The sequence below is a fragment of the Amia ocellicauda genome, chromosome 2 (assembly GCF_036373705.1).
Source record: "Amia ocellicauda isolate fAmiCal2 chromosome 2, fAmiCal2.hap1, whole genome shotgun sequence".
Lineage (NCBI taxonomy): Eukaryota > Metazoa > Chordata > Actinopteri > Amiiformes > Amiidae > Amia > Amia ocellicauda.
In genome coordinates this window covers 45,262,152-45,287,593 of record NC_089851.1, presented here as the reverse complement: position 1 = coordinate 45,287,593, position 25,442 = coordinate 45,262,152, and the positions used below count along the sequence as shown (strand labels likewise).

At 42.5% G+C, this 25,442-nt stretch overlaps 1 protein-coding gene and 1 non-coding gene across 2 annotated transcripts in view; one reads left to right on the top strand and one right to left on the bottom strand.

The window, feature by feature from the left end:
- Window positions 1-1,063: 1,063 nt before the first annotated feature.
- trnaf-gaa (transfer RNA phenylalanine (anticodon GAA)) lies at window positions 1,064-1,136 on the bottom strand. Its single transcript has one exon. It is a non-coding gene; the product is annotated as a tRNA-Phe (tRNA).
- A 619-nt stretch (window positions 1,137-1,755) lies between these two features.
- The window catches only part of nphp3 (nephronophthisis 3), a 130,282-nt gene continuing 106,595 nt past the window's right edge, over window positions 1,756-25,442 (top strand). Inside the window, 21 exon segments of the mRNA XM_066724414.1 lie at window positions 1,756-2,146; window positions 2,933-3,299; window positions 3,701-3,826; window positions 5,330-5,480; window positions 8,636-8,788; window positions 9,034-9,167; window positions 11,605-11,765; window positions 12,648-12,804; window positions 13,208-13,282; window positions 14,769-14,972; window positions 15,452-15,555; window positions 15,829-15,943; window positions 18,051-18,194; window positions 19,467-19,564; window positions 20,078-20,180; window positions 21,793-21,875; window positions 22,558-22,690; window positions 23,178-23,342; window positions 23,511-23,605; window positions 23,920-24,042; window positions 24,815-25,004. Of these exon segments, the coding sequence (XP_066580511.1) occupies window positions 2,976-3,299; window positions 3,701-3,826; window positions 5,330-5,480; window positions 8,636-8,788; window positions 9,034-9,167; window positions 11,605-11,765; window positions 12,648-12,804; window positions 13,208-13,282; window positions 14,769-14,972; window positions 15,452-15,555; window positions 15,829-15,943; window positions 18,051-18,194; window positions 19,467-19,564; window positions 20,078-20,180; window positions 21,793-21,875; window positions 22,558-22,690; window positions 23,178-23,342; window positions 23,511-23,605; window positions 23,920-24,042; window positions 24,815-25,004 (2,838 nt within the window). The 5' untranslated portion in view covers window positions 1,756-2,146; window positions 2,933-2,975.

Here is a 25,442-nt window from a genome sequence, read left to right as displayed (position 1 = left end):
AACAGAGACCCTGGTGTGAGAGGTTACACCGTGTGGCTCAGTGCGGGGTATCCGGTCCGGCCGCGGGTTCGAGTCCGTCTTTGATCAGGAAAGAAAGAGCGATGAAGCGGTTAATACAGAGAGAGGGGCCGGTCTGTGCAGATGATCCGGCTCTCTGATTGGCTCACTACTGCGCCGCTCATTATGATTGGTCGGTTTCTTTGCTTTCAATTAATTTTTTCTCGTTTACGAGTTTTGGCGCTGTTTTGACGTGAGGGCGGGATTTATAGGGAGGCGTGGATCCTGGGTCTCCATTGGTACAGCAGGTTTGAGACGGTTCTTCCTGACCCAATCAGTGAGCAGGGTGGGCAATCTTTTTTGAATGCGATACTTATGGCTCTAATTTGAGCACGATAGCAGACCTTTGAAGCTAGTTGTCTAACTTTTTAATTTCCGAAAAATGTTTAACTGAATTGCTCCTTTGGTTTTACTCACATAAATCATCACAAGATGCACTGATTCCCCTGTTAATTCACAAGTATTAACAGTCAGGCTCTGCCATTAGCTCTGCACACTCTATGAGCATAAATAACGTTTAAACTGTCTTACAACCTGTTTTATTGTTTCAAAATGTATTTATGAAATAATGTTCCTTAAACATAAATGTGTGGTGTAATTGATGTATACGAGATAAAATAAAATGAAAATAATGTCTGTTGAACATCATGACACACAACAGCCTCTGTTCCAGGGTCGGTTCTGAGGTGGGGGCAGAGGTGCCAGTGCACCCCATGCTTCAGCCCCGCGGAGAAACTGATGCCCCCAAATATCACAACTGCCCCCCTATATCGCAGCTGCCCCTCTGTGCGAGCACGGCCTATAACTGCATGGCACTTACTAGGTGTCGTTTTGTGCAAGTATTTTTCTCACGCCTCATGATCACTAGCATATATTATGTATATATTTTTAAAACCACAATCAGTAACAGTCAGGTGGAAAGGGAATTGAATATTTTAAGATGAATATTCTTGTTGGGACTTTATCACCCAAAATAAAGAGACAAACAATATATATATACACAAAATGCCGAAACCCGGGATCGAACCAGGGACCTTTAGATCTTCAGTCTAACGCTCTCCCAACTGAGCTATTTCGGCGTGAATTATTGGCATCCAAAAAAAGCCTAATCAAGTTAATATATATATATATATATATATATATTATTATATTTTATATATTATTTTGATATATATAATATATATATTATTTGGTATGCAGGGTATAAATAATACTAGTCTGACTGCAGTAACCTTACAGCACGGGCCAACGCTGCCGTCCGCGTATTTAGATATCTTTGTTTAGCCTAATCAGATATTCTTTGTTTTTTTGGTATGTTTGTTTATTGCTTAAATATTGATTTATATGTCTATGGTTGTGTCGATATATAAAACTGTCTACATTTATATGCATCACTGCATTTACTGTTAATGATATCTGTTTCAACACGATAGTCAAAATGAGATCCGAACCTCTACTTTTCATCGCTTATCGTTAATGATCAAGTTTGTCTCTTATGAGGGTCCGTAGGAGTGCGACGTCACGCTGGTTACCTTGTCAGCCAGGAAAGTATGGTCGCGTTCGTGTAGCGCAGATTTCCAAAGTTCTACGCAGATCTGCACAATTCCAGCGATCCTATTGGTGAAGCTGCGCAGATCTGCGCATAACTGCGTAAATCTTCACTAGACGAACGCGACCTATGAGAGTGTTTGGGAAAATTGGAAGTACAGTACGGTACTGTGTATGTTTTGTTTAGTTTTTGGTGTAAACTTTCATTTTCAGCGTTTATGTATCAGACGAAATGAAAGTGTAGTGGTGTTATTATGGAAAATAACAGTTCTGCGTTTTAGTCATTCCTTAACGCTGGCTGTTTAATATAAAAATAAGTTACAAGTTTGGAAAATTTTGGGCTGAAGACACTACTTTGCATGTAGTTTTGCGAGTTTGTTTTCAAATCACATGGGAAAGAAATAAATAATTAGGAGAAGAAATTCACCTTGTTTTTCTCTGAAATCAGTGCATGACTTGTGGGTGTATGTGGGATGTAAATGGATGTGAAACTAGTATGGAAAAGACAACGGGAGACGTTTCCCCAAATATCTGCATAACGGTATGTCTTACATTTCTGTTGCACTACTTCCTGCTCAACGAAAATAGAAGTCAATTAAAAATAGTGACCAGAAATTTGCATCAGATAAAAAAATCCTCTACTGTACCGATGAAGCCGGATTCATCAAACGATTGTGGTGTACTAACGATGGTGCAGGTTTAAAGAGCTTCTGTTTTAAAATGTAGCCTTTACTTTACAACAAAGTAACTAAACCGTGTAAGATGATACCTGATAACACACTCTCACTTACTGCGTCTTAATCATCTAGTGACTTTACACCGTTTGGAATCAACATTTTAAAACATTACTTTGAAATATAATGGAAATCTTGCCAAGCCAAAAGTAGATATTTGGCAGCAGCCATCTACCCCACGTATGAAGGCATGAGGCATAGCAGGGGATTTTTCTCAGATGTTTTCTACACAGAGCAGAACACCATTGATGCTCAGGGTTAGATAGATTGATTTGTCTATGGCAGGGGTTCCCAAATTGTTGCTGATGGGAGGGCCAATTTCCAGAGGTTGCATTGATTTGGGGGGCAGCACATGACACTGAAATATATAGCCCATATCAAACCCTATTTCCTATGTGTTTTTTTTTGGTATGGAACGTTTATGAACTTGTCCCCTAAATTGAGTTGAGAGAGGTGGTTGAGAGAGGGCTTTGGGGGCCCCCACCAAAGTCTTCACTGGCCGCACTTTGGGATCCCCTGGTCTAAGCTGTATCAATATGGGTAGAGTCTCTTTATGCAAGCTGAAAGTGTCTGCCTTTTCTCGCTGTCCCCAGGAGTAGCATGCACCTGAAGGGGAGTGTGGATTAGCAGAGTGGGATGGGTACGGCGTCCTCCCTCGTCAGCCCCGGGGAGGTGATTGAAGACGCCTACGGGGGTGAGGGCGGGGAGGCCTGCGAGATTCCCGTGGAGGTGAAGCCCAAAGCCCGGCTCCTGCGCAGCTCCTTCCGCCGGGGCCCGCGGGTGATCGGGGCGAGCTTCAAATCCACTGCCTCCGTAGACCTGGAGTACGCCGCAGAGTACGAGAGGCTGAAGAAGGAGTACGAGATCTTCCGCGTCAGCAAGAACAACGAGATCACCTCCATGCAGAAGAAGGAGGCGAAGCTGGACAAGGAGAACAAGCGTTTGCGGGCAGAATTGCAGGTACAGTAACGCTGGCCCAGTGGGGTCATGATTTACGGTGTATCTGGGGTTGGGACTATTGGCAAAAACAGTGGTTAATTGACCGAGACTGGTGCTGCAGAAGCCCAGTCCAACGGCTTTTATAGGTCACCCTTGAGTCCTCTGTTTATAAAGTCTTCGAACTGTTTACTTCTGGTATGCTATTGCTGGCCTAGCCGCTGATCACAGATAATAGCAGCCACACTAACCACAGTTCACACTCCCCTCTAAAGCTACAGTGTGTGTCATGTAATATATCTTCTCAAATTCAGAAATTGTTCTTCTTTTAATATTCTTTCTTGCACCTTAGTGTATCTTTTGCAAGGGACAACAATAGAGTGTAAAAGTGAAACAGAGCATTAACCTTGTCTTTGTGTTGGTAGGCGCTGCAGAAGACCTACCAGAAGATACTGAGGGAGAAGGAGAGTGCCCTGGAGGCCAAATATCAGGCCATGGAGAGAGCGGCCACCTTTGAGCACGACAGAGACAAAGTCAAGCGCCAGTTTAAAGTGGGTTGGCGGGGTTGCTACGGCTGTTTAAGTATTTCAGCTTTCTTTTTGGTCCTCCTGAGATGTTGAACTTGTGTGGTGCGTGGGCCCTGCTGAAATTCGAACTGCTGTCTACAACACCCCCTCAGTCTGTACACTCTCTACCTTTAGAGTGGGATTACGTCACCGTAACGCGTTCATACACTATTATCTCTGTTACACTTGCACTTTTTTGGAATCAGCAATTCACTTAAATGCCTTAATTCCTTTACTCAATATGGGAGGAATGCAGGCAGCTAATGGGCGGCCTTTAATACATAAAGCACTTTTAAAATTCACTTAGTTTTTGTGCAGTGTGGCTGTTTGCCTGAAAGTCTGCGGGGGCTTCTGAGGAACTTCCCTCTATAGGCATCTCATGACACTCTTTCTTGGAGAAAGGCATTCTGTCAGTGATATCAGAGACGGCAGCTTCAAGGGCTCTCACTTCACCAACGCAAGATGGTATACTGAAAGCGATCTGCATTAGACACAACTAATAATTTAAAAATCTCAAAGCATGCAACATTTAAATGAAATGATAAAATACATTTAACAGTTAACAGTGGTTAATTAAACCATTGTAGCAACACAAAGTTGATTTGTGACTGTATGTTTACCAAATCCTTCTAATTGGTCTTGATGTTTCCAGAAAATGCATCAGTACATCAAACATGATCAAGTCGCGGGGGGGAAATGCAAATCTTAAAAAAAAAAAAAATGTGTATGGAAATCAACACTGACACTGACTGATTGTCACTTATAGTTTGTTATTGTAAGCATGGTCTCTTAAAGGGAAACATCCCTGGATTTATGTTGACAAAGTTATAGCATTGAGCTCCAGGGAACATTCTTCATTTGTACTTTAACTGACAGTAGAAACCTCAGATCCTTGCATATCGTGCTTGTATCTGACGTGATCTTCAGAATTTTTGTCACGGCCTAAATGAGAAGGAGTTAAGTCAAATGTTTAGGCTTGATGGTGAAAGATGTGTTTTGGTTAGAAGGCAACTCATTATATGATATTTGAAAAATGACATCACTCCCGCAGCAGAGTCCTTACTATCAAGTCAACTGAGTGTTAGCGTTTCTTACTCAGTATTCTTACTCTTTGATGGTAATTATAGTTTCCATAGCCAGTATGCCGTGTTGCTGAGTCCATGGCTGATGGAAAAACTGTGAAGATGGAGTCTGCAATCAAGGAAGTTATGACACAACACATCCTGAAATACTAAGGCAGCGTATATATGCTGGGTTGTGAATTATTTGGTCATTTTTAAGGTTTGAAAGTTGCTTATATGATTGAATCGACTTAGAAGGGTGGTATAGGCCTACATCTTACTTGTACACTATAACAACACATAAAGATGCATACAATCGGTATGCTTAAAAGTAATTTCCCATTGTTGGTGAATTGACTGTCATGTCATTCTTCCCTGCCAATGTATACTCGGTGACTCATTGGTGTTGTGGTCTGTTGGCCTGCAGATATTCCGGGAGACGAAGGAGAAGGAGATCCAGGACTTGCTGAGAGCCAAGCGCGACCTGGAGGCCAAGCTGCAGTGTCTGCAGGCTCAGGGGATCCAAGTGTACGACCCGGCCGACTCTGACTCGGATGACAACCACACAGACGCCAACGGTAACGCACCTTCCACACTGCACACCACCTGGGCTCACAGGCATCCTGGCAAAGAAAAACACACACACACACACACACACACACTCACTCTCCACTCAACTGCATTGTTTGGATCTCTGGCATTATTAACAGAAAATAAATCTCTGTGTCCTTAACCCTCTTGCTGAACGTGGTATTCTATCAATGCTTCATTGTTGCACTTGACTCTCTGTGAAGCAAGACTATACCCAAATAATTGCTGAACTCCTTTGCTTTTAATCAATTACAAATTAAGGGTTACAATTCATAATCTGGGTGCAATAAGTTGCCAGGGATGGTGGGGATATTCCCTCCTTCTGCCTTTTTAATCCCCCCTCTGGTTGTTACATTTCATCCCCAGTGGGGACATGGTATATCCAAACTTCTGATTTGCCTTTGTATACATTCAGTCTCAGAATTTAATAAGTAATTTCCAAAATCTTATATAAGACTAGTACAGTAAAATATAAATGATCTTCTTAATTGTCCTTGTCACTGATTGGCCTTTTTTTGCTGTGGCGCTGTGCTGTGACCCACCCGTCAATCAATTGCATCATGTCCTCATTCGGTGTCATATAAATTGTTGTGAAACAGCTGTTCCTTTTTTCTGTTTTTGACTGGGTCTCTATAGCTAAAGCTTCTGTTACATTTTCCTTTAAAAAACAGACGAGCAGCGTAATGAAAATGAGCTTGGCCTTGCAAGTAGGCTTCCACCTTCATATTTGGCATGTCATGTTTTCCATTAATTATGAAATTAAATTGATTATATTGCTAAATATGTTGTACACAAATGTTTAATACAGATCATATTAAAATACAGGTGTCCAAATTCTGCCTAAACACAACAACTTCTTTCTTTTTGTAATGTTCATTTTATGTTAATAGGAATTACAGTGTTAACTGCCTGCTGGTTTTTCTCTCTTTTGAACTGGTACTGAAGTACCTAGGCTACACAAGCCAAGACAAGTTTTCGTGCAGAAAAGCCTAGCCTGCCTATACTAGATGGAAGTTAATGTTAATGAAATAAGGATAAATAAAAGGTCAAAATTAGTTGACTAAATTAAATTGTGCTTTTTTTAGTGATACATATACAGTGAGGGAAAAAAGTATTTGATCCCCTGCTGATTTTGTACGTTTGCCCACTGACAAAGAAATGATCAGTCTATAATTTTAGTGGTAGGTGTATTTTAACAGTGAGAGACAGAATAACAACAAAAAATTCCAGAAAAACGCATTTCAAAAAAGTTATACATTGATTTGCATGTTAATGAGGGAAATAAGTATTTGATCCCCTATCAATCAGCAAGATTTCTGGCTCCCAGGTGTCTTTTATACAGGTAACGAGCTGAGATTAGGAGCACTCTCTTAAAGGGAGTGCTCCTAATCTCAGCTCGTTACCTGTATAAAAGACGCCTGTCCACAGAAGCAATCAATCAATCAGATTCCAAACTCTCCACCATGGCCAAGACCAAAGAGTTGTCCAAGGATGTCAGGGACAAGATTGTAGACCTACACAAGGCTGGAATGGGCTACAAGACCATCGCCAAGCAGCTTGGTGAGAAGGTGACAACAGTTGGTGCGATTATTCGCAAATGGAAGAAACACAAAATAACTGTCAGTCTCCCTCGGTCTGGGGCTCCATGCAAGATCTCACCTCGTGGAGTTTCAATGATCATGAGAATGGTGAGGGATCAGCCCAGAACTACACGGGAGGATCTTGTTAATGATCTCAAGGCAGCTGGGACCATAGTCACCAAGAAAACAATTGGTAACACACTACGCCGTGAAGGACTGAAATCCTGCAGCGCCCGCAAGGTCCCCCTGCTCAAGAAAGCACATGTACAGGCCCATCTGAAGTTTGCCAATGAACATCTGAATGATTCAGAGGAGAACTGGGTGAAAGTGTTGTGGTCAGATGAGACCAAAATCGAGCTCTTTGGCATCAGCTCAACTCACGGTGTTTGGAGGAGGAGGAATGACCCCAAGAACACCATCCCCATCGTCAAACATGGAGGTGGAAACATTATGCTTTGGGGGTGTTTTTCTGCTAAGGGGACAGGACAACTGCACCGCATCAAAGGGACGATGGACGGGGCCATGTACCGTCAAATCTTGGGTGAGAACCTCCTTCCCTCAGCCAGGGCATTGAAAATGGGTCGTGGATGGGTATTCCAGCATGACAATGACCCAAAACAAACAGCCAAGGCAACAAAGGAGTGGCTCAAGAAGAAGCACATTAAGGTCCTGGAGTGGCCTAGCCAGTCTCCAGACCTTAATCCCATAGAAAATCTGTGGAGGGAGCTGAAGGTTCGAGTTGCCAAATGTCAGCCTTGAAACCTTAATGACTTGGAGAGGATCTGCAAAGAGGAGTGGGACAAAATCCCTCCTGAGATGTGTGCAAACCTGGTGGCCAACTACAAGAAACATCTGACCTCTGTGATTGCCAACAAGGGTTTTGCCACCAAGTACTAAGTCGAAGGGGTCAAATACTTATTTCCCTCATTAACATGCAAATCAATTTATAACTTTTTTGAAATGCGTTTTTCTGGATTTTTTTGTTGTTATTCTGCCTCTCACTGTTAAAATAAACCTACCTTTAAAATTATAGAATGACCATTTCTTTGTCAGTGGGCAAACGTACAAAATCACCAGGGGATCAAATACTTTTTTCTCTCACTGTATATTACATGTTTTTTCCGCTGGTATATTTGCCAAACAAATGTGTGAACGGTGAGAAAAAAGTACCAAAAGAAGCCTATATTAAAACACAAGCACTACCGCAACCCACCACCCCCCCACTCCCTAGTTGATGACAAATCACCCTCTGTGTATATTTGTGTCTGGTACTTTTACTCCTTAACCATCTTCAGTAATATTATCTTCAAAGGCTAACAAACAAAATAAGTATTTGGGAAATTTTAGCAGTGGGAGTCTGAGAAAGATTGTAGCAGGGATACAGTGTGGAAAGAAAATCAATCAGTTCAAGAAGGCCAACTCCACTTCAGATATTCTAATACTGACGTATATAAACAGCGACTCTTGTTCTTTAAACAGCAGCAGTCACACACAAGGTAAAAATGATAAAAGCACTCTGTGATTTGGTCCGGCTGTGTTTCTGCCATGGGTTTCTCTTGCAGCCACAGGCCCTCAGTGTGAGTACTGGAGTGGGGGAGTGCTCGGGAGTGAGCCCTCTATGGGCAGTATGATGCAACTGCAGCAGACGTTCAGAGGCCCCGAATTTGCGCACAGCTTGATTGACATAGAGGGTCCTTTTGCCAATGTCAGCAGAGGTAAGAAGTGATGTTTAATCTGAACAGACATCGATTCATCAGCTGTGAACAATCATGTCATTGAACATGACAGTCAACAATAAGCTTACTAATACTTACTAAAACGGCAAGAAAAAAAAGCAAAACAATGTAATATCACAATGGGAATTCTGCTGCATTGAAGCTGCACTCAAGCCAATGGCAATAAATGCTGTTGATTCCAGTTCTGTTGCTTATTGATGCTGTGCGTCTCTCTGTGTTTTCAGATGATTGGGACGTGGCTGTGGCCAGTCTGCTGCAGGTCTCTCCGCACTTTTCCCAGTCTCTGTGGAGTAACACTGTGCGCTGCTACCTGATGCACACTCCTGAGACTCAGGCTGATGTCGACGCCTTTGTCAAGGTAACCAGACAGCCGGAGCAGGCAGTGGACACCTCTCTGAAGTAGGGATATACCAGTATGAAAGCAAATACCGGTATGACGTTGTACGATAGTATGGATTTTGCCATGTTGTGGACATTGTGATAAATTAATATATTAAGGCAATTAGGCCTATATTGTTTATTCACAATTTCAGTCGAGTGATACAGTAATAATTACACATTTGGGGCTTTTAATATGAACATACTGTAGCAAAGAAAAAAAGGAGCAAACAGGTATCCCGTAAATTTGTCACGCACTTAACATCACAAGATTTTCATCACCAGCAACAATGTATCACCAACAATAAGTCACTGACAAAAAATTGTGATCACCAAGTTTTCTGTTAGAAATCGCCACATACAGTCACCAGTTAAAGCCAAGACAATATATCATAAGCTGTGCTAAAAACAAATAGTGCTGTAATACATCATAAATAAGAGATACAGTACATATTCACTTACAAATTACATAAATAAAAAAGAGCTATTAGTAAATCAGAAATAATAGATACAGTATTTATTCAATTCTGTAGCTACATAAATAAAACCCTGTCATTTACTGTCTCTTTTGATTTAGATTCATACTTTTTAATGTCCTACAACGATTCCAAAATAGCCTTTTATTAAATCATACAGTTACCCACAACAGTTGTAGTCTGCTTTTCAATTATTTAATATCACCCCTTTTTATCCATAACTCCAGCTTACATGCCTATAAGCAGACTTCCTACAGAAAACCACCCTGCACAGAATGCATCACTCTGTTGGTGTGTTTACATGGGGTGCATTCATGTCGCGCAGAATTTGTGCAGCTTATGACCATTTAGCCAATGAATTCTCAGACTTTCCACAGATTGTAGTCTTGTTCATGTAGCTGTCATGTCCACAAGGACCAAAGGAAGGGATCCAAGTGCAGGCTAGAAGTTGAAGAAGATAATCCAGTAATGGCAAAATGAGAGAGAGAAAACCGAGACAGTCCAAGGTCGATCGATCAGGGGAACGGGCTAGTGGGGAGATCCAGAAGGGGTAAACGAGAGAAGATAGCAAGAGGTCAAAAAAACGCGGAGAAGCAAACACGAAACAAGGCTCAGAATTGATTCTAGAAAGAAAGCAAGACTTCGCGATGAATCTATGAAACAGAGGGGTTTAAGTACTGTGAAGGAGAGAGGGTTTGAATGAGGTGAATGAAAGATTGACCAATGATAGGAGAGGAGGACAGAACAGGTGCACCTGGTAGGAAAGAATGTGGAAAGACTGGTTTGACTGGACAAAGGAAAGGAGAAGCACTAGACTAGTATTCGGGAGAGGGAGATCTCTGGTGGTGAACTAAGGTGGAAACAGGGGAGACCGTGACAGTAGCACACATTTTCGCAGTTCTGCATAGTTTTCTGTGCTGCTCAACCAATGGGATCAGTGGAATTCTGCAGATCTGTGCAGAACTGCGTAAATCTGTGCTAGAAGATTGCAACCTCTGTGCAGAATGACTAAAGTCTGCTTGTCGCACCCCATGTATACAGATTCGAAGCTTAATAAAGTTACAGTTTGAAAAGATAACATTGTATAGACTGGTGTTATGCTGAAAACAGACTGCACTTTTTGTATTTGAAAAATAAATAATTTTAATTTTCTTTACATCCTGAGTAATTGAAATATTTTCACATTCAATTTTACTTGATACTTATTTAATTCATTTACCTTTATTTATGTTGTGTGTTTGCACAGTTTTGCCAAGGAAGTGAAAAAAAACTAAACAAAACAAACATTTACACATTTCTTTTCAGTTTTTTTTTTGAGGGGCTGTTAACATTTCATTCAGATTTTATTTTGTATATCGTGATACATCGTTATCGCCTGGACGGTGGAAAATATTGTGATATTAATTTCAAATCATATCGTACACCCCTACTCTGAAGCTGGTTCCTGCCCCCAGATTCTGGCATCCTCAGCAGATACTGTAGGTCTTAGTTCACTTGGTCATTAGTTGCGTCGTGGAAAACAGACCGACTCTGATGTGCTTTTGAATGAGTTGGAGGAACTTATTATGGTCAGTTTCACCTCCTACTCAAAGACCTTCACAATGAGTCACTGCTGTCTGATGAAGCACTGGGGCATTTACTGAATGAGCATTAGGTGTCAGGACTGGAACGTATAGGGTGACCGCAAAAGACTGTACACTTCCAGTTGACACTGTCTCTTCCTATTTTATGGATGTGTGAGGGTACCTATAATCTGACATTGCCACACGACTGCTTAAAATGTGCTTCACTGTGATTTAATTGCTTGGTATTGATTGTTAATGTGAGATTTATTCCCTGTAAACTGTACCCTGAGCATCCCTGTAGTTCTGTCTGTTGCCCCATTCTCTGTCGAAATATATTGAGAGAGAGAGAAAACTAATTATTTCTTTCTTTCCCCAGAATTACACTCCTAGACTTCAAAGGCTGTGTGAAGGACTGGGGCACTTTTACCTCAGCCTCAGTTTCCCGGAGGAGAGCTCCAGCTGTTACACCGCTGAGCGGAGACAGGAAGTGGACAAAAGCTCCCTGTGTGTGTTGTTTCTCAAGTCCTCCGTCACCAGGTACCATCCCTGCTCTAATAAAGCAAAGCATTCAGTGGATGTTTTTTCACACAAGTCCTTTGCTGTCCACCTTATTGGCTTGGGTGGCTCGTCCTTTTGAAGGACAGACTGCTACAGTAGGATGAGGCCTTCCAGGCTTCATATATGACTGTATCAAATAAAATATGAAATAATCATGTTTCTTTGGGAACCAAGAGTTATACCCCGATGCAATGCTTAAATGGTGCATGGAATAAATGTAAAGATATTTCTTATTTCTTAGTTTCTTGTTTAACTGCCGATAAGGCAGAATAGGAACTCCAGTACTAATCTGCTGGTTACTATAGGAGGGAAGGAAGTGAGAGAAAAGAGTGAGGAACAGAAGAGCAAAAGTGTCAGAGAAGAGGGAAGGAAGTGTGACGTGAGGCTTTTATTTAAATCCTCCTGAACATCTGTGTTTGGTGTCAGGTGTTTTAATGGTATAAATTACCTTTATATGTATGTTATACATGCTCTATATGACCTCTGTCCTGTCACCATTGGACATTAACATCACCTTGGCTACAGGGGCTTTGGGGGCAGCTTCCTTACTTTTTATGCCACCAAATTCTCTGAATTTAGTAAGAGATTCTTTTGTTTGGTTTTCCACCTCAGAAATTGCTTGTGGCTGCATATAAATCACATAACCATCTTCAGGAGGCTGTCTGCTTTCGATAGTTATGCAACATGCCTAGTATTGTTAATACTAACAAAATCATAATCTACATCCTAGATTGGTCTTTAAGACCAGGAAATTGACCGGGGATCTTTGTTTTTTGCTTTTGGTAGACAAATACATAAATAGTCTTATTGGTGAGACGTTGCCATTTTGCTGCAAAAGTCTGGATTTCCTTTGTTCCACAGTTCCATGATGGAGGATGTTGAAGAGGCCTTCCTGAAGAATCCCGAGGCTCGCCCCTTTCTGGTTTACTGCCGCAGTGTGGGGGGGGAGCCTCCCTCGGGAGCAGCGGCAGACCTGATGGAAAAAATCACTGCAGCAGATAAGGCTGGCAAAGTGAAGGTGAGGTCTGAGCTCACACTCCCTCAGCACTGTCTGCAGTCCTGCATCCTGTCCCGCCCTGATTCTCCACAATTTCCTGTTCTCTAGGGTGTCATTTCTAGAAATGAGATGTGTGTTTGATATAGCAGTGATTAAATTGTACTTTCCTTCAACCACTACATGTTTTTATTTAAAAAGAGCAATATTAGCTGTTTAGAGAGTATGTGGTGAATAACTCTTTACTATGACTGTGTACAATTCAAGGGAGATGATCAGCAGACCAAGTTTGTCAAAGCCCTGCCATGTCAAACTTGTTGTGCATGGTGGTTCAATATCTAATACGAGATTATACAGAATATCCAGGAAAAACACAATCTTTTCTGTGCAAAACTTGACATTACAAAATTGATGTCTGTTGGTGCAGGTTATAGATCACAGCGGGGACCCAGAGGATGGGGCCTGTAAAATATTTACCCAGCTGGAGAATCTCATCAAACAGGTAAGGGAAATCCCTCGAGGAAGGGAATTGCTGTACGTAAACCACACAGACACAGAAGTTTAATATGCGTTTGAAAGGAGAAAAGCACAGCGGATACATTTTACTTGTTTGTGTCTCGCCTCCGTTATTCCCATGAAACTGATACCCTTCATAGGAGTCTTGAGCTAATTAGTTACCTTGTTCATGTCACCCTGCCTTCGGTCAGAAGAAGGCCACTGTCAGGAGTGAGAACGTGTGTGCTGTACACTCACCTAAAGGATTATTAGGAACACCTGTTCAATTTCTCATTAATGCAATTATCTAATCAACCAATCACATGGCAGTTGCTTCAATGCATTTAGGGGAGTGGTCCTGGTCAAGACAATCTCCTGAACTCCAAACTGAACGTCTGAATGGGAAAGAAAGGTGATTTAAGCAATTTTGAGAGTGGCATAGTTGTTGGTGCCAGACGGGCCGGTCTGAGTATTTCACAATCTGTTCAGTTACTGGGATTTTCACGCACAACCATTTCTAGGGTTTACAAAGAATGGTGTGAAAAGGGAAAAACATCCAGTATGCGGCAGTCCTGTGGGCGAAAATGCCTTGTTGATGCTAGAGGTCAGAGGAGAATGGGCCGACTGATTCAAGCTGATAGAAGAGCAACTTTGACTGAAATAACCACTCGTTACAACCGAGGTATGCAGCAAAGCATTTGTGAAGCCACAACACGTACAACCTTGAGGCGGATGGGCTACAACAGCAGAAGACCCCACCAGGTACCACTCATCTCCACTACAAATAGGAAAAAGAGGCTACAATTTGCACAAGCTCACCAAAATTGGACAGTTGAAGACTGGAAAAATGTTGCCTGGTCTGATGAGTCTCGATTTCTGTTGAGACATTCAGATGGTAGAGTCAGAATTTGGCGTAAACAGAATGAGAACATGGATCCATCATGCCTTGTTACCACTGTGCAGGCTGGTGGTGGTGGTGTAATAGTGTGGGGGATGTTTTCTTGGCACACTTTAGGCCCCTTAGTGCCAATTGGGCATCGTTTAAATGCCACGGCCTACCTGAGCATTGTTTCTGACCATGTCCATCCCTTCATGACCACCATGTACCCATCCTCTGATGGCTACTTCCAGCAGGATAAGGCACCATGTCACAAAGGTCGAATCATTTCAAATTGGTTTCTTGAACATGACAATGAGTTCACTGTACTAAACTGGCCCCCACAGTCACCAGATCTCAACCCAATAGAGCATCTTTGGGATGTGGTGGAACGGGAGCTTCGTGCCCTGGATGTGCATCCCACAAATCTCCATCAACTGCAAGATGCTATCCTATCAATATGGGCCAACATTTCTAAAGAATGCTTTCAGCACCTTGTTGAATCAATGCCACATAGAATTAAGGCAGTTCTGAAGGCGAAAGGGGGTCAAACACAGTATTAGTATGGTGTTCCTAATAATCCTTTAGGTGAGTGTATATCCCCTTTGTTTCGTAGGAGCTACTGGGTTGTGAGGGCCGGGAGGCTGGGACGGCGGAGGACCAGGAGCAGGAGGACTCAGGGGATGTCCTGTGGGACACGCAACACGAACAAGGGCAGGAAGACTCGGGGGACATCCTGTGGGACATGCACGACGAGCAGGAGCAAATCGAGGCTTTCCAGCAGGCCTCCGGCTCGGCCTGCCAGCTGGGATTTCAGAAGGTATCCCGCCGTGCGCTGGCTGGTCTGGTGTCATTATCAGGACATTATCACTAACACCCATGTGCACAAACAGGAGAGTATTCACTTTATTATTATATTACTCCTCTCTCAAACGATGTGCCACTCTTCCTGCTGGAAAAAAACCCAAACCACCAATCCTTAAATCACTGTGCGCTCTATACTGTAAGGATCTGTTGCCAAACTGCCCTTATTGCTCGTGGTGTGTTCATTGGGAGGTCTCTTAGTAGCATGCATTCAACAGCACTGTAACATTTTTCAATAGTCTGTCATCTGGACAGGACCTAATACTTTCCAACAACTCGTTTGATTTCATTCTCGCCGTTCACAAAAAGCTTCTCTAACGTACTGTCTCTAAGTAAGGGGTGGTGGCCGGGGCTTCCTGGCAGTAATCTCGGTGTTCCCGGCAGGGAGGACAGGAGCCGACGCCCTGTGGTTCTGACCCCGTGTTTTCTCCACAGTACATGGAGAGACTGAATGACATGGTGGCAGCACCCCCACCCATCCCACCGCTCCTGGTGTCAGGAGGACCTGGATCAGGCAAATCTCTCCTCTTATCCAAATGGTGAGTCTATGCTCAATGGAGCTTTTTTGTTAGTTTTTTCTCATTGTATAAAGGAAGGCAAATCTTACTTGATCTCCCCCACCCACCAAAAAAACATAATACAATTCATTTCTCCATTGTGCTCACTGTGACGCGTACATTTTTTATAGTTGTGTTTATTAATCTTGCAATATTGTGTGTGTTCAGAACATGGCGTGTTAGTGTTTAACTATGTAAGTTAAGCAAATGCTAAATAACAATAATTATAATAATACTATTCTTTTGTTATCACAGGATTGAACTTCAACAGAAGAACTCGCCAAACACTTTGATCCTTTATCATTTCGTGGGAAGGCCCTTGTCTACCAGCTCGGAGCCTGTGCTGCTGATTAAACGGCTGACAGTGAAGGTAGGAGCTAACGTCATTGTACATTTCGTGTCCGGCTCTTATTCACAATCCTTTCGCTTTGCCTGGTTTGGGCATAGAAGTATTGCTCTGTTACTCGGCCACTGAATTGATTGAGACCAGTGTGAGTCCAGTGTGCTGTAAAGGCATGTGAGGAGGTGCTTGTGTACCCTGTAGCACTTTGTAGTCACTTTGACACATATCTCAGAGCTGGGGGGTCCATGTAACGCTTATCAATTGAATGTTCTGAAAGTTCAATAAAATTGAATAATTGGAATCATGGTGATCATATTTTCTCCTTATTGAGTCACAAGAATGTCTTATACAACACGACAAGTGTACCCCCAATTTTCATTTATTTTCTGATTGGTTCCTCATTATCAGCCAGGCCTGTATTTTTTAACAGAGGAGGAAGTAAAATCTACTGCTTACACAGAACTGCTGGAGATAGTGTGACCCATTCATTTGACTCCCATGTTAAAAACAATATACTTAATGAAATGGCAAACTATTCAAGGAAATCATAGATATATCCAGACATTATATAAACATCTAGACATCTAGACATTCAAACTTACTTAATATTAACAGTTATATTATGTTGCCTATATTTGATATATGGTCTACCACGAAACTAAGACAAAATAATGAAAAAAATAAATGGGTAGGATGCTAAAATACAAACATTTTGTATAATGTAAAAAAAGGTCTGAAAACGGCAGCTGCGGAGCCTAATATGTAATGTGCCTAAAATTATGAGCAAACGTAATTGAAAATGATAACTGAAAGGAAATTGAGTTTTCAATCACAGCAAGTGAATCACAGCACACTGGACTAGGGAGACCTACGACATCAGTGCATATCTGAGCTGGTCTCACAGGAATCTCCTCGTCACGCATTTCATTCTCACTAAACAGCACCTTGGTTTTTTTCCTAAACTTTACAAAACCACAAAGTCCTAAAAGGACACACGGTTATTGGATTCACAGCTAAGTTACACATAGTTTTAAAATACATTTAAGCAGCAGCAGCTTCACATTTTTCCATACATATTCTTTGGCTAGCTGCAGAAGTCTGTTATTAAATGTGTGTTTCTTGTGGTTTGTGTGTACGTAAATGGTAATTTAAGGTATAAAGCATTTGTGGCTGTAACACATACACTTATATTCGGTGTACGTCAGCATCCTGCCCCAGCATTATGGTCCAGCCTGCTTCTCACCCTTTTCATTTTTTTGGAACTTTCTCAAAATTGACTCGATGAGCGTTACACGGACCCTGGTGGCTGGCTTTATCCAGGTGGTAAATGCTGCAGAAGGAAATCCCACCCTTTGGAAACATGATTTAAAAGCAGCCCTGCTGAATTGAATTGAATTAATTGTCCATATTTTAAGACTGTGATGTACCTGTTATTCAATCTGCTTCAAAAGAAGTTGCAGGATCAAAGAAAACAAATCATCAAATGCCTGGGAGTAGGGGAGGGTGAGCAATCAAGGCTGGGGGTAGTGAGTTGCAGTCGTTTGACAGGCATTGATACACAAAGATTCACAAAGCTTGGGAAATACTACCATATAAGGAACATGCAGACAAAGCCGATTATAACAGAAAAAATGATAAATAACTTCAGCTTTTCATCATCCTGAGGATGTTATTATATCAAGAAGTCATTTGGTATCTAGGACAGAAGTCAACTTTACAGATGCTGCTGTGGTTTTATGTTTTTATGAGACAATGGACGGTTTCTGTTTTGGAGCTGATGAGTAATGCGGTCTGCTTGTATATTGGAATTTAACTCTATACTGTCTGTAAAGCACAGTGACCAGCTCTCAGGGGTCTTGGTGAAATTCCCCTCACAGTAGACACTGTCAGTCCTCTCTATGGACAGGGATTAGGTGTGTAAAGCAAAATTAAACTTTCTTCTGATTATACATTCTGCAATTTAATTCTACAGTATCAACTGGGGGTCAAAGGTCAATAATTTGCTTTTGAGTGACATTTCCCTGCAAGGGAACTTTTAAAAACTAGGTACAAAGTTAGCCTATCACAGTGGACTGTGACTGTGACTCTCAGTGCTGATGTGCGTGGTTGTTCGGGCCTGTGTTTCACGTCACAGCTCCTGCAGCACTTCTGGTCGATATCTGGCTTGTCGATGGATCCCTGTAAGATCCTAGAGGAATTTCCCCGCTGGCTGGAGAGGCTGTCTGCGCGCCACCAGGGCAACATCATCATCATCATAGACTCCATTGATCGGATACAGGTATGGAGTGAAGGAGCAGTGAGTCGGGTTTCAAAACCACAGGGAACCAGTGCGTATGTGTGAACTCTGTGAGGATGCATTTGTTGATCAAAGGAAACAAAACATTTTCAAGTAAAATAAAATAGTTTCTTCTTGCATCCCGAGAACAGATCACAGAGATGTGCTCAACATTATTTGTTTTACTTGTTTGTTCTGAGCTGCGTTCCTTTGTGAATTATTCACACCCTACATTCACGGCTCAGTTATGTGGCAATTCGTGTCTCTGAGTACCTGTTTCTCTGGTAAACTGTTCTTAAGTATCATGTTTTTAGGGATTATTACTACAGGTTCCACTTGATTAAACTTGGAATAAGATCAGCGGGGGCAGTGGGGGGGTCACTGTGGGCTGCCGCTACACTGGTTTCCTTGATCAATACGGTCAGTTCAATTTAATGGGATGATTTTTTTTAATGAAATGACTCACCCAAATAACAGTTTCAGATGAAGGGTGTGAATGATTTTGCCTGTAGCTGCATAGTGTGCGAGACTCCCAAGATGACTGCCTTTTTAAAACAATATTCTTTTTTGTTTTTTTATTGTGCTCAATTTAGTTGTCAAACCTGTCGAGTGAGACATTGTGGGTTGAATTTGTAAAAGCTTGAAACTGTGAGGTCAAGAGCTGCACAACACTGAGGATAGATGATTTATGTTTCTGAGCCTGTGACATAGGCTTTTGACTAAATAAAATCTAATTAAAAAACGTATTGAATATATTGTCTTGGCTATTTGTTCCGGATATTCTCTTTATGGCAGTTGGCACAGCGCACTTCCCACTGCACACACCAGAGCAGTGAAAGTGTTTAAATTTCACCTGTAATTGTGTTGATTGCTGATGTTCTTGTAGCCTAATATTTAACAATAGACATGATTTATTTATGTATTTTGTGAATGTAATGTGATGTGTTATTGCACATTAATGTCTTAATGTGCAACAAGGCGACAAGCTGATAAACATGCTTTATGTCACAAGGAGTCTTTTTATGCATGTGATGGTGTGGGTTCAGCCTCATTTTGGGAATGTCCAGTTTACATGGCTCAGTACTCCAGAGTATTCCTAGTGTAATATCCCACCCTTGATATTCCCAGAATTTAGAGTCGGAATAATCAGTTTCGTATTCTATGCGGATTACAAGGCGGAATAGGAATAGATTGTGTGAAAATGCAGCACTCCGGATACAAGAGGCATTTTAGTGGCTATGTAGACACGGTAATGGTTTCCCTGCTTTCTTCCAGCAAGTGGAAAGACACATGAAGTGGCTGATCGATCCATTGCCTGTCAACGTGAGGGTGATCGTGTCTGTCAACGTGGAGACCTGCCCACAGGCTTGGAGGTGCGTATCGTGGCACACCTTAACACATTCTCAGTGAAACCTGCTGTGCGTCTGTCCATCTTGCACCTCTTTCACCCCTGTACTATTGTTGTACAACCCTTACCCTAGAGATTTCCAATCCAGTTAATTTTTCAGGTCACCTTAAATGTACAAAATTGTGAACACAGTTTAGGTGTGGATATGTTAAGCTCGTCAATTGTGAAGGGGAATCAAGTCCTTAAAGACTGAAGGATACTGATAAGTTTGTCTCTGAATCAGTGAATTGCTCAAAACACCAGCCTAACTGATCTGGATGAAATGGCTCCAAGCATTTATAAAATCACAGTGCAAGGCTGACCTATCAAGGCCACTTTGGGCTTCTGCAGGAGTAGGACTCAATACCTCTCCCTGGAGACCATATCTACACACCGTATTCTCTATTTTCTGGGAGCCCCTGTCCTGTGTGCTGGATGTGTAGGAATACATGGGGTGGCCGTGCTGCGGCAGTCACGCAAGTCTTGTTTGCCATCGCAGGCTGTGGCCCACACTCCACCTTGACCCTCTGTACCCCAGGGATGTGAAGGCTGTGATCGCCGCAGAGTGCCAGAGTGTCGGCATCAAACTTACCAAGGAGCAGGTTGGTTCACATTAACCGTCTCCTTTGTGGTGCTTCGGACGCTGTCTCTCTGTTAACTGAAGAATGAACCCGGGTATCACTTCTCTTCCCCATTACCTTAATCAGTGGTGTAGATTTAGGTAGGGACGGTAGGGACATGTCCCTACCAATGTCAAGGGAACGTGGAATTGTCCCTAACAATAATATCCGCTCCAGAAAGAGTTAACTCTGTCCAGATCGTTGCTCCTACTGATTGAAAACCGAAACGCTAATTTGATTGTCTTCGGTTTTAGGTTCTGAAGCCGGGGTGCAGTGAACGATTCAATAGCATATTGCTGCCGATTTCACCTGTGAGTGCAGAGTTACTAAAGAGTGAAAAAAGTCCTGGCGCTTTAAATGTAATGGAACCCTGGGATTTGTAGGTGTTTGGAGATACTTGCCTTTGGTTTGAGGTGCAATCCGCAGACGAGAACTTCAAATCCCACAATGCATCATTTTTTGCATGGCTGACATCAGGGACCATGTTGAGAGTGTGTTTTTAATCATTTAGGTGCAAAATGTAGGAAAAGGATTGGGGAGGAAAAGGTAATTTAAAATTTAATGGGTTTAAAATAAAATAAAAACCCAGTCATTCTTAAATGGTGTATATTGTGCCTATTTAAAACATAAGAATAAATATAATTAATTTCATATTTACTTTGTTAGTTACAAAAATACATTTCAGTTGGGCGTACATGCTTGGTGGCTCGCTACTGTTTCACCACTACATCATGATGTGTGAGTGTGTGTGCTCGAGCATGTTTTGATGTATGGAGTGAATTCACTGTCAACGTTCGAGAGCACAAAAATACTTGTGCGTGTAAAACAGAATTTTCTAGACTTGCGTTTTTTATTTTACACCCACAGCTCCTCTCTGCGCTCCTTAATACCGTTTACACATGTGCAGTTCTGTCTGTGCACGCACAATACTCACTGCGTGCTCATGACTCGCTCGTGGACTTGCAGCTTTGAAAACAGTTTGAAAACTTAAGCAAAAATATTTGTAGACTAAATTGACAAGCAGATTAAAGGGAGATGTTACAGAAATGTTATTCTCTCATTGGCATCTGGTCTGTTTTAGAGGTAGGCTGGGTCAGGAGTCTAGCCAAGAGGAGGTTTATCTAATGTATCCTGAATGTTTATGTATTTTTACATGTATTTTTCACCTCTATGACTGTGTGAGCAATTCTGTAGGTTATCATTTTATCATATGCGGACACAAGTAAGAATTGCACTTTTTAAAACACTCCAGTAGGCCTTTTTACCTGGGCCTGCTTACATTCCAGACACATCTGCCCATTGCCGCAAGTCTCCAAACTGAGGTCAGATCTGAGAGCCTGCCTGTGGCACAGTTCTCACAGCCTGCAGCTTCTTCAGATCTGAACACCAGGAAACATTTAATATCGCAAACCACTCAATAACTGCTCACTTAGTGTGTGGGGTGCATTTGGATCAAGAACCTGAACGTAAAGGAGGTCCTGAGTACTAAGAAATAGGCAAAAAAAGACAACAGCAGAAACTAAAGCATTGTTTTCAATGGTAATGGAGTATTCAATATTGCCTTGATTTTGATTTTGATTTGATTTTTTCACAGGAAAAGAAGCTCGAAAGACACTGTCGCTCTGCCTCAACATGCAATGCCTTGTACGTCACTTTACTGGCCAAGATGATAGCCAAGTAAGTGAGCTCATAGACACTTTACTCTGAGCTATACCTCTGAGTGGGGTTGAGTATAATAAACCTCACATAGTTTGGTATACTGTAAACAATGTTATAAATTCGGGCAACTGACCAAATTTCAGTGTTCGACAGATTTTGTAAAATACTTTTAGAGGTCTAAGATCTAATGCAATCCATTTTGTAGCCTGTGTGTACTGATTGGTATTTCTAAATATAAGGTTCTAAATCTTGGATTATATTTTCCAGTCTGCTCTGGCTACCCCAGGGCCTACGTCCTGGTTTTGCAAGTCTTTGAGCAATGCCACATCTGGAGTAGTTTAGAGAGAACAATGTAAACAATGTGCATCAATCATCTTGAAGGATCATTAAGCAGTGTATATCACGACACTGTGAGATCCCCAGGGACCGTTGAATGCCCACTTTGCTTGGCTTTGACATCCTGAATTTCGTTTGGAAATTCAAGAATAATATCATGTCACACATCAGCTGACGTCTAACAAAAATACCCCCTAATAAAAAGATTAAATGACAGTTCTGCATTTCACTTTCTCCATTTTAATACCAGACGAACATTTTTGTAGTTGGCCTTAGTTTTGACTGTGTGTCTGTCTGTGTGTGTCTGACTGTCTCTGTGTGTGCGTGTGTGTGTGTGTGTCTCTGTCCTTCTTGCCATGGTCAGAGCAGCATGGAGTACGGATAGGGCCCTGGAGCAGTGTTGCGGGTGCCTGGACACGGTGTCTTTGTACAGGCTGGGGCTGAGACTGCTGCACGACTCCCTAAGCACAGAGACCGACCAGCACATCCTGAGAGAGGTGAGCTGCCCTTACCCATGCTTTTCAACTTCTCTGTGGGCACCTGTTTGCTTGTTGGCTTGTTTTTGTTTATGGTTTAAATCTTTAGATGAATGTAGATTTACAAAAAAAAGCATGCCTTTAGATAGGCCTTGTTCTGCTTCATTTATATAATTGAACACCTTGCAGTGAAAGCTGTGTCAGTGGACTGGTGCCTAGTATGTTTCCATGTTTTTCTTTCTTACTTTCTTTCTCTGTCATTCTTATGATGGCTGTACAGTGCTTATTGCTGGTTCTAAGGTCTGAACAAGTACAGAGGATGTGTTTTCATCTGTGTTGCTCACTTAATTTATCCCAATAAAAGGTGGTCAGTAAACAAGAACTATAACCATTCATGTAGAATTTGGGTTGTCTGACAGGGACACATTCATATCAGCTACAAAGATCTATATTTGTGATCTACGTAAAACATAGAGCTCATATTTATCCTTTTTTTCTGTCTGCCCAGGTGGTGTGTCTGGTGTGTGTGAGCCACAATGGGGTGAGTGAGTCCGAGCTGCTGCAGCTCCTTCCTGGCCTGGACTGGCCGGTGCTGGCTGCTCTCCTGCACCGACTGCAGGACCTGTGTGCCGTGACCTTCGGTTGTGGGCTGGTCAAGTTTCGGCATCTCCAGGTGGGAATTAGTCCTTCTGTTAACAGTCGCTGTGAATGTGCAAAGGGTGGAACCAAAAGAAGCAGCTGGTGTTTCCTGAGGACAGGGATTGGGAAACACTGGCTACAGTGCCTTCAGAGCAGGATGGTGCCGTGTCCTGGTCATAATATTTTCCCTTTAAATCCGAAGGCCTGGGAGGCAGTGAGGCTTGAGTACATCGATGGTGAGCTTGGTTCATCTGTGCACCGAGAGAAACTCATCCACTACTTCAGCCAGCAGCTTAGGTTGGTAAAGAGGTGTCTTTCTTGATGTTTTTGAACAGATGTGAGTTCATGAACTGTAGGTATTACTCTTCTATACAAAGACCCTGCAAACAACTGCGAGTGAGCACAACACAAACGAGCACAGAAACCAGAGCATGCAACCATCAAGTTTATAAGTCATCTCGACACTGTGGAGTAGTACAGTACCTACATGGGTCCGTTCTGCAAGAGAAGGGTAGCATATCTGCCTTTCTCTGGCCACCCTAGTCATAGTTTTGCTCTGGTTGTCCTGCTTTTACCCCATTAATGAAAACAAGCCCGCTGTCCATTTGCAGTCAGGACAGAGTGACCTGGAGGGTGGCGGATGAGCTGCCGTGGCTGCTCGAGCAACAGGAAGAGAAGGCCAAGCTGCACAAGAGTCTGCTGAACCTCTTCGTCTCCCAGAATCTTTACAAAAGGTACACGGGCACCTTTCATCATTGTGGGCTCCACTCTGCGTGGTGTCTAGCAACACCCCTGCTTCCTCCACCACTGCATGTCTGGCTGCAGACAGGCCACACCGCAGAACTGTTCAGGAAGTGAGGCAATCAGTCTGTGCCACTGTGTTAGTGTACAACTGAGGGCCACTTGCTACAGTGAATTGGAGGGTGTTTGATGAGTTTGGAGAGGCAAGCAGAAGCAGTCACTCTTTATTTAATCACAATCAGTACCCTCAGAACTCTGGTTGCAGACAAACAAACAAAAACACACTCACTAAAATATACCACACTTGCTTAATTTATCAGTGAACTATTGTTGAACTATTATTTATGAAATAAATTATTAAGTTCACCTTTCACCTCCATAAATCAACATAGACAGATCTGCATCAGATAATCCGTTTTGTTTGGGATCTGAGAATGCGCCGCGTCCTCTCTCCTTTGGATGAGCAATAACTGGTTCAATAGGATGCGGTTTAAGGGTCTTCTGTCCGAGCGATTTTTCCGTGGATAACTGACCAAAGCATTGAAAAGCAATGGGCGTTTAATTCAGATAGTAGGGAAAACGGTTCAGCATGCTCATTGGTTCAGTTGCAGTTTGTACAGTGAGCATTCGATACTTGTCCAAGGCCTTTGCTATTTACATGTGCCAAAATAGTAAGCAAAAACTTACTGGCCTTGTGGGATTGAATTCACGCTTTCATTTCCGTGCTGATTGTGTGCCTTTGTTTCCCTTTGGGCTTTGGTGTAGGGGACATTTCTCAGAGCTGCTGGCCTACTGGCAGTATGTGGGCAAGGACAAGAGCTCCATGGCGAGTGAGTACTTCGCCTCCCTGAAGGAGTACGGGAAGAGCTGCGAGAGCCAGGACAGCATGACCCGCCTGGCCAGCCTGTACGAGACGCTAGGGAGGTTCCTCAAGGACCTGGGCCTACTCAGCCAGGTACCTGTACTCTGCTCCCCTTTTCAGACCTCAGAGATGCCTCAGAGACCCTCCCGTAACTGACACTCCTGAACCGGGCGCTGGGGATACGCTTTTCCCGTTTGATTTTAAATTGGTCTTTACGTGATCCTGCCTTCAGTCCTGACTCCACTGCAGAATGTCCAGCACATCCTTTCAGCTGCCCTGTTCCCTTACTCGGTACGCTAAAGACCGCCCAAGTTTCCCCCGTAGCACATGTGGTCAGAACAGGGCCGTGGGGGGTTCAAGAGAGACTATTGTATTGTCTGGGTATTCTTTTCATCGACCAAAAACTGCATATTTCAGATTTCAACTAGGAAAACAGGATCCTACTGCTTCCTCACATTATTAGTACTTCTTTCTTTCTTTCTTCTTTTCATTCCTTTTTTCTTTTTCTGATTCTTATACCGCTTTTCCTCT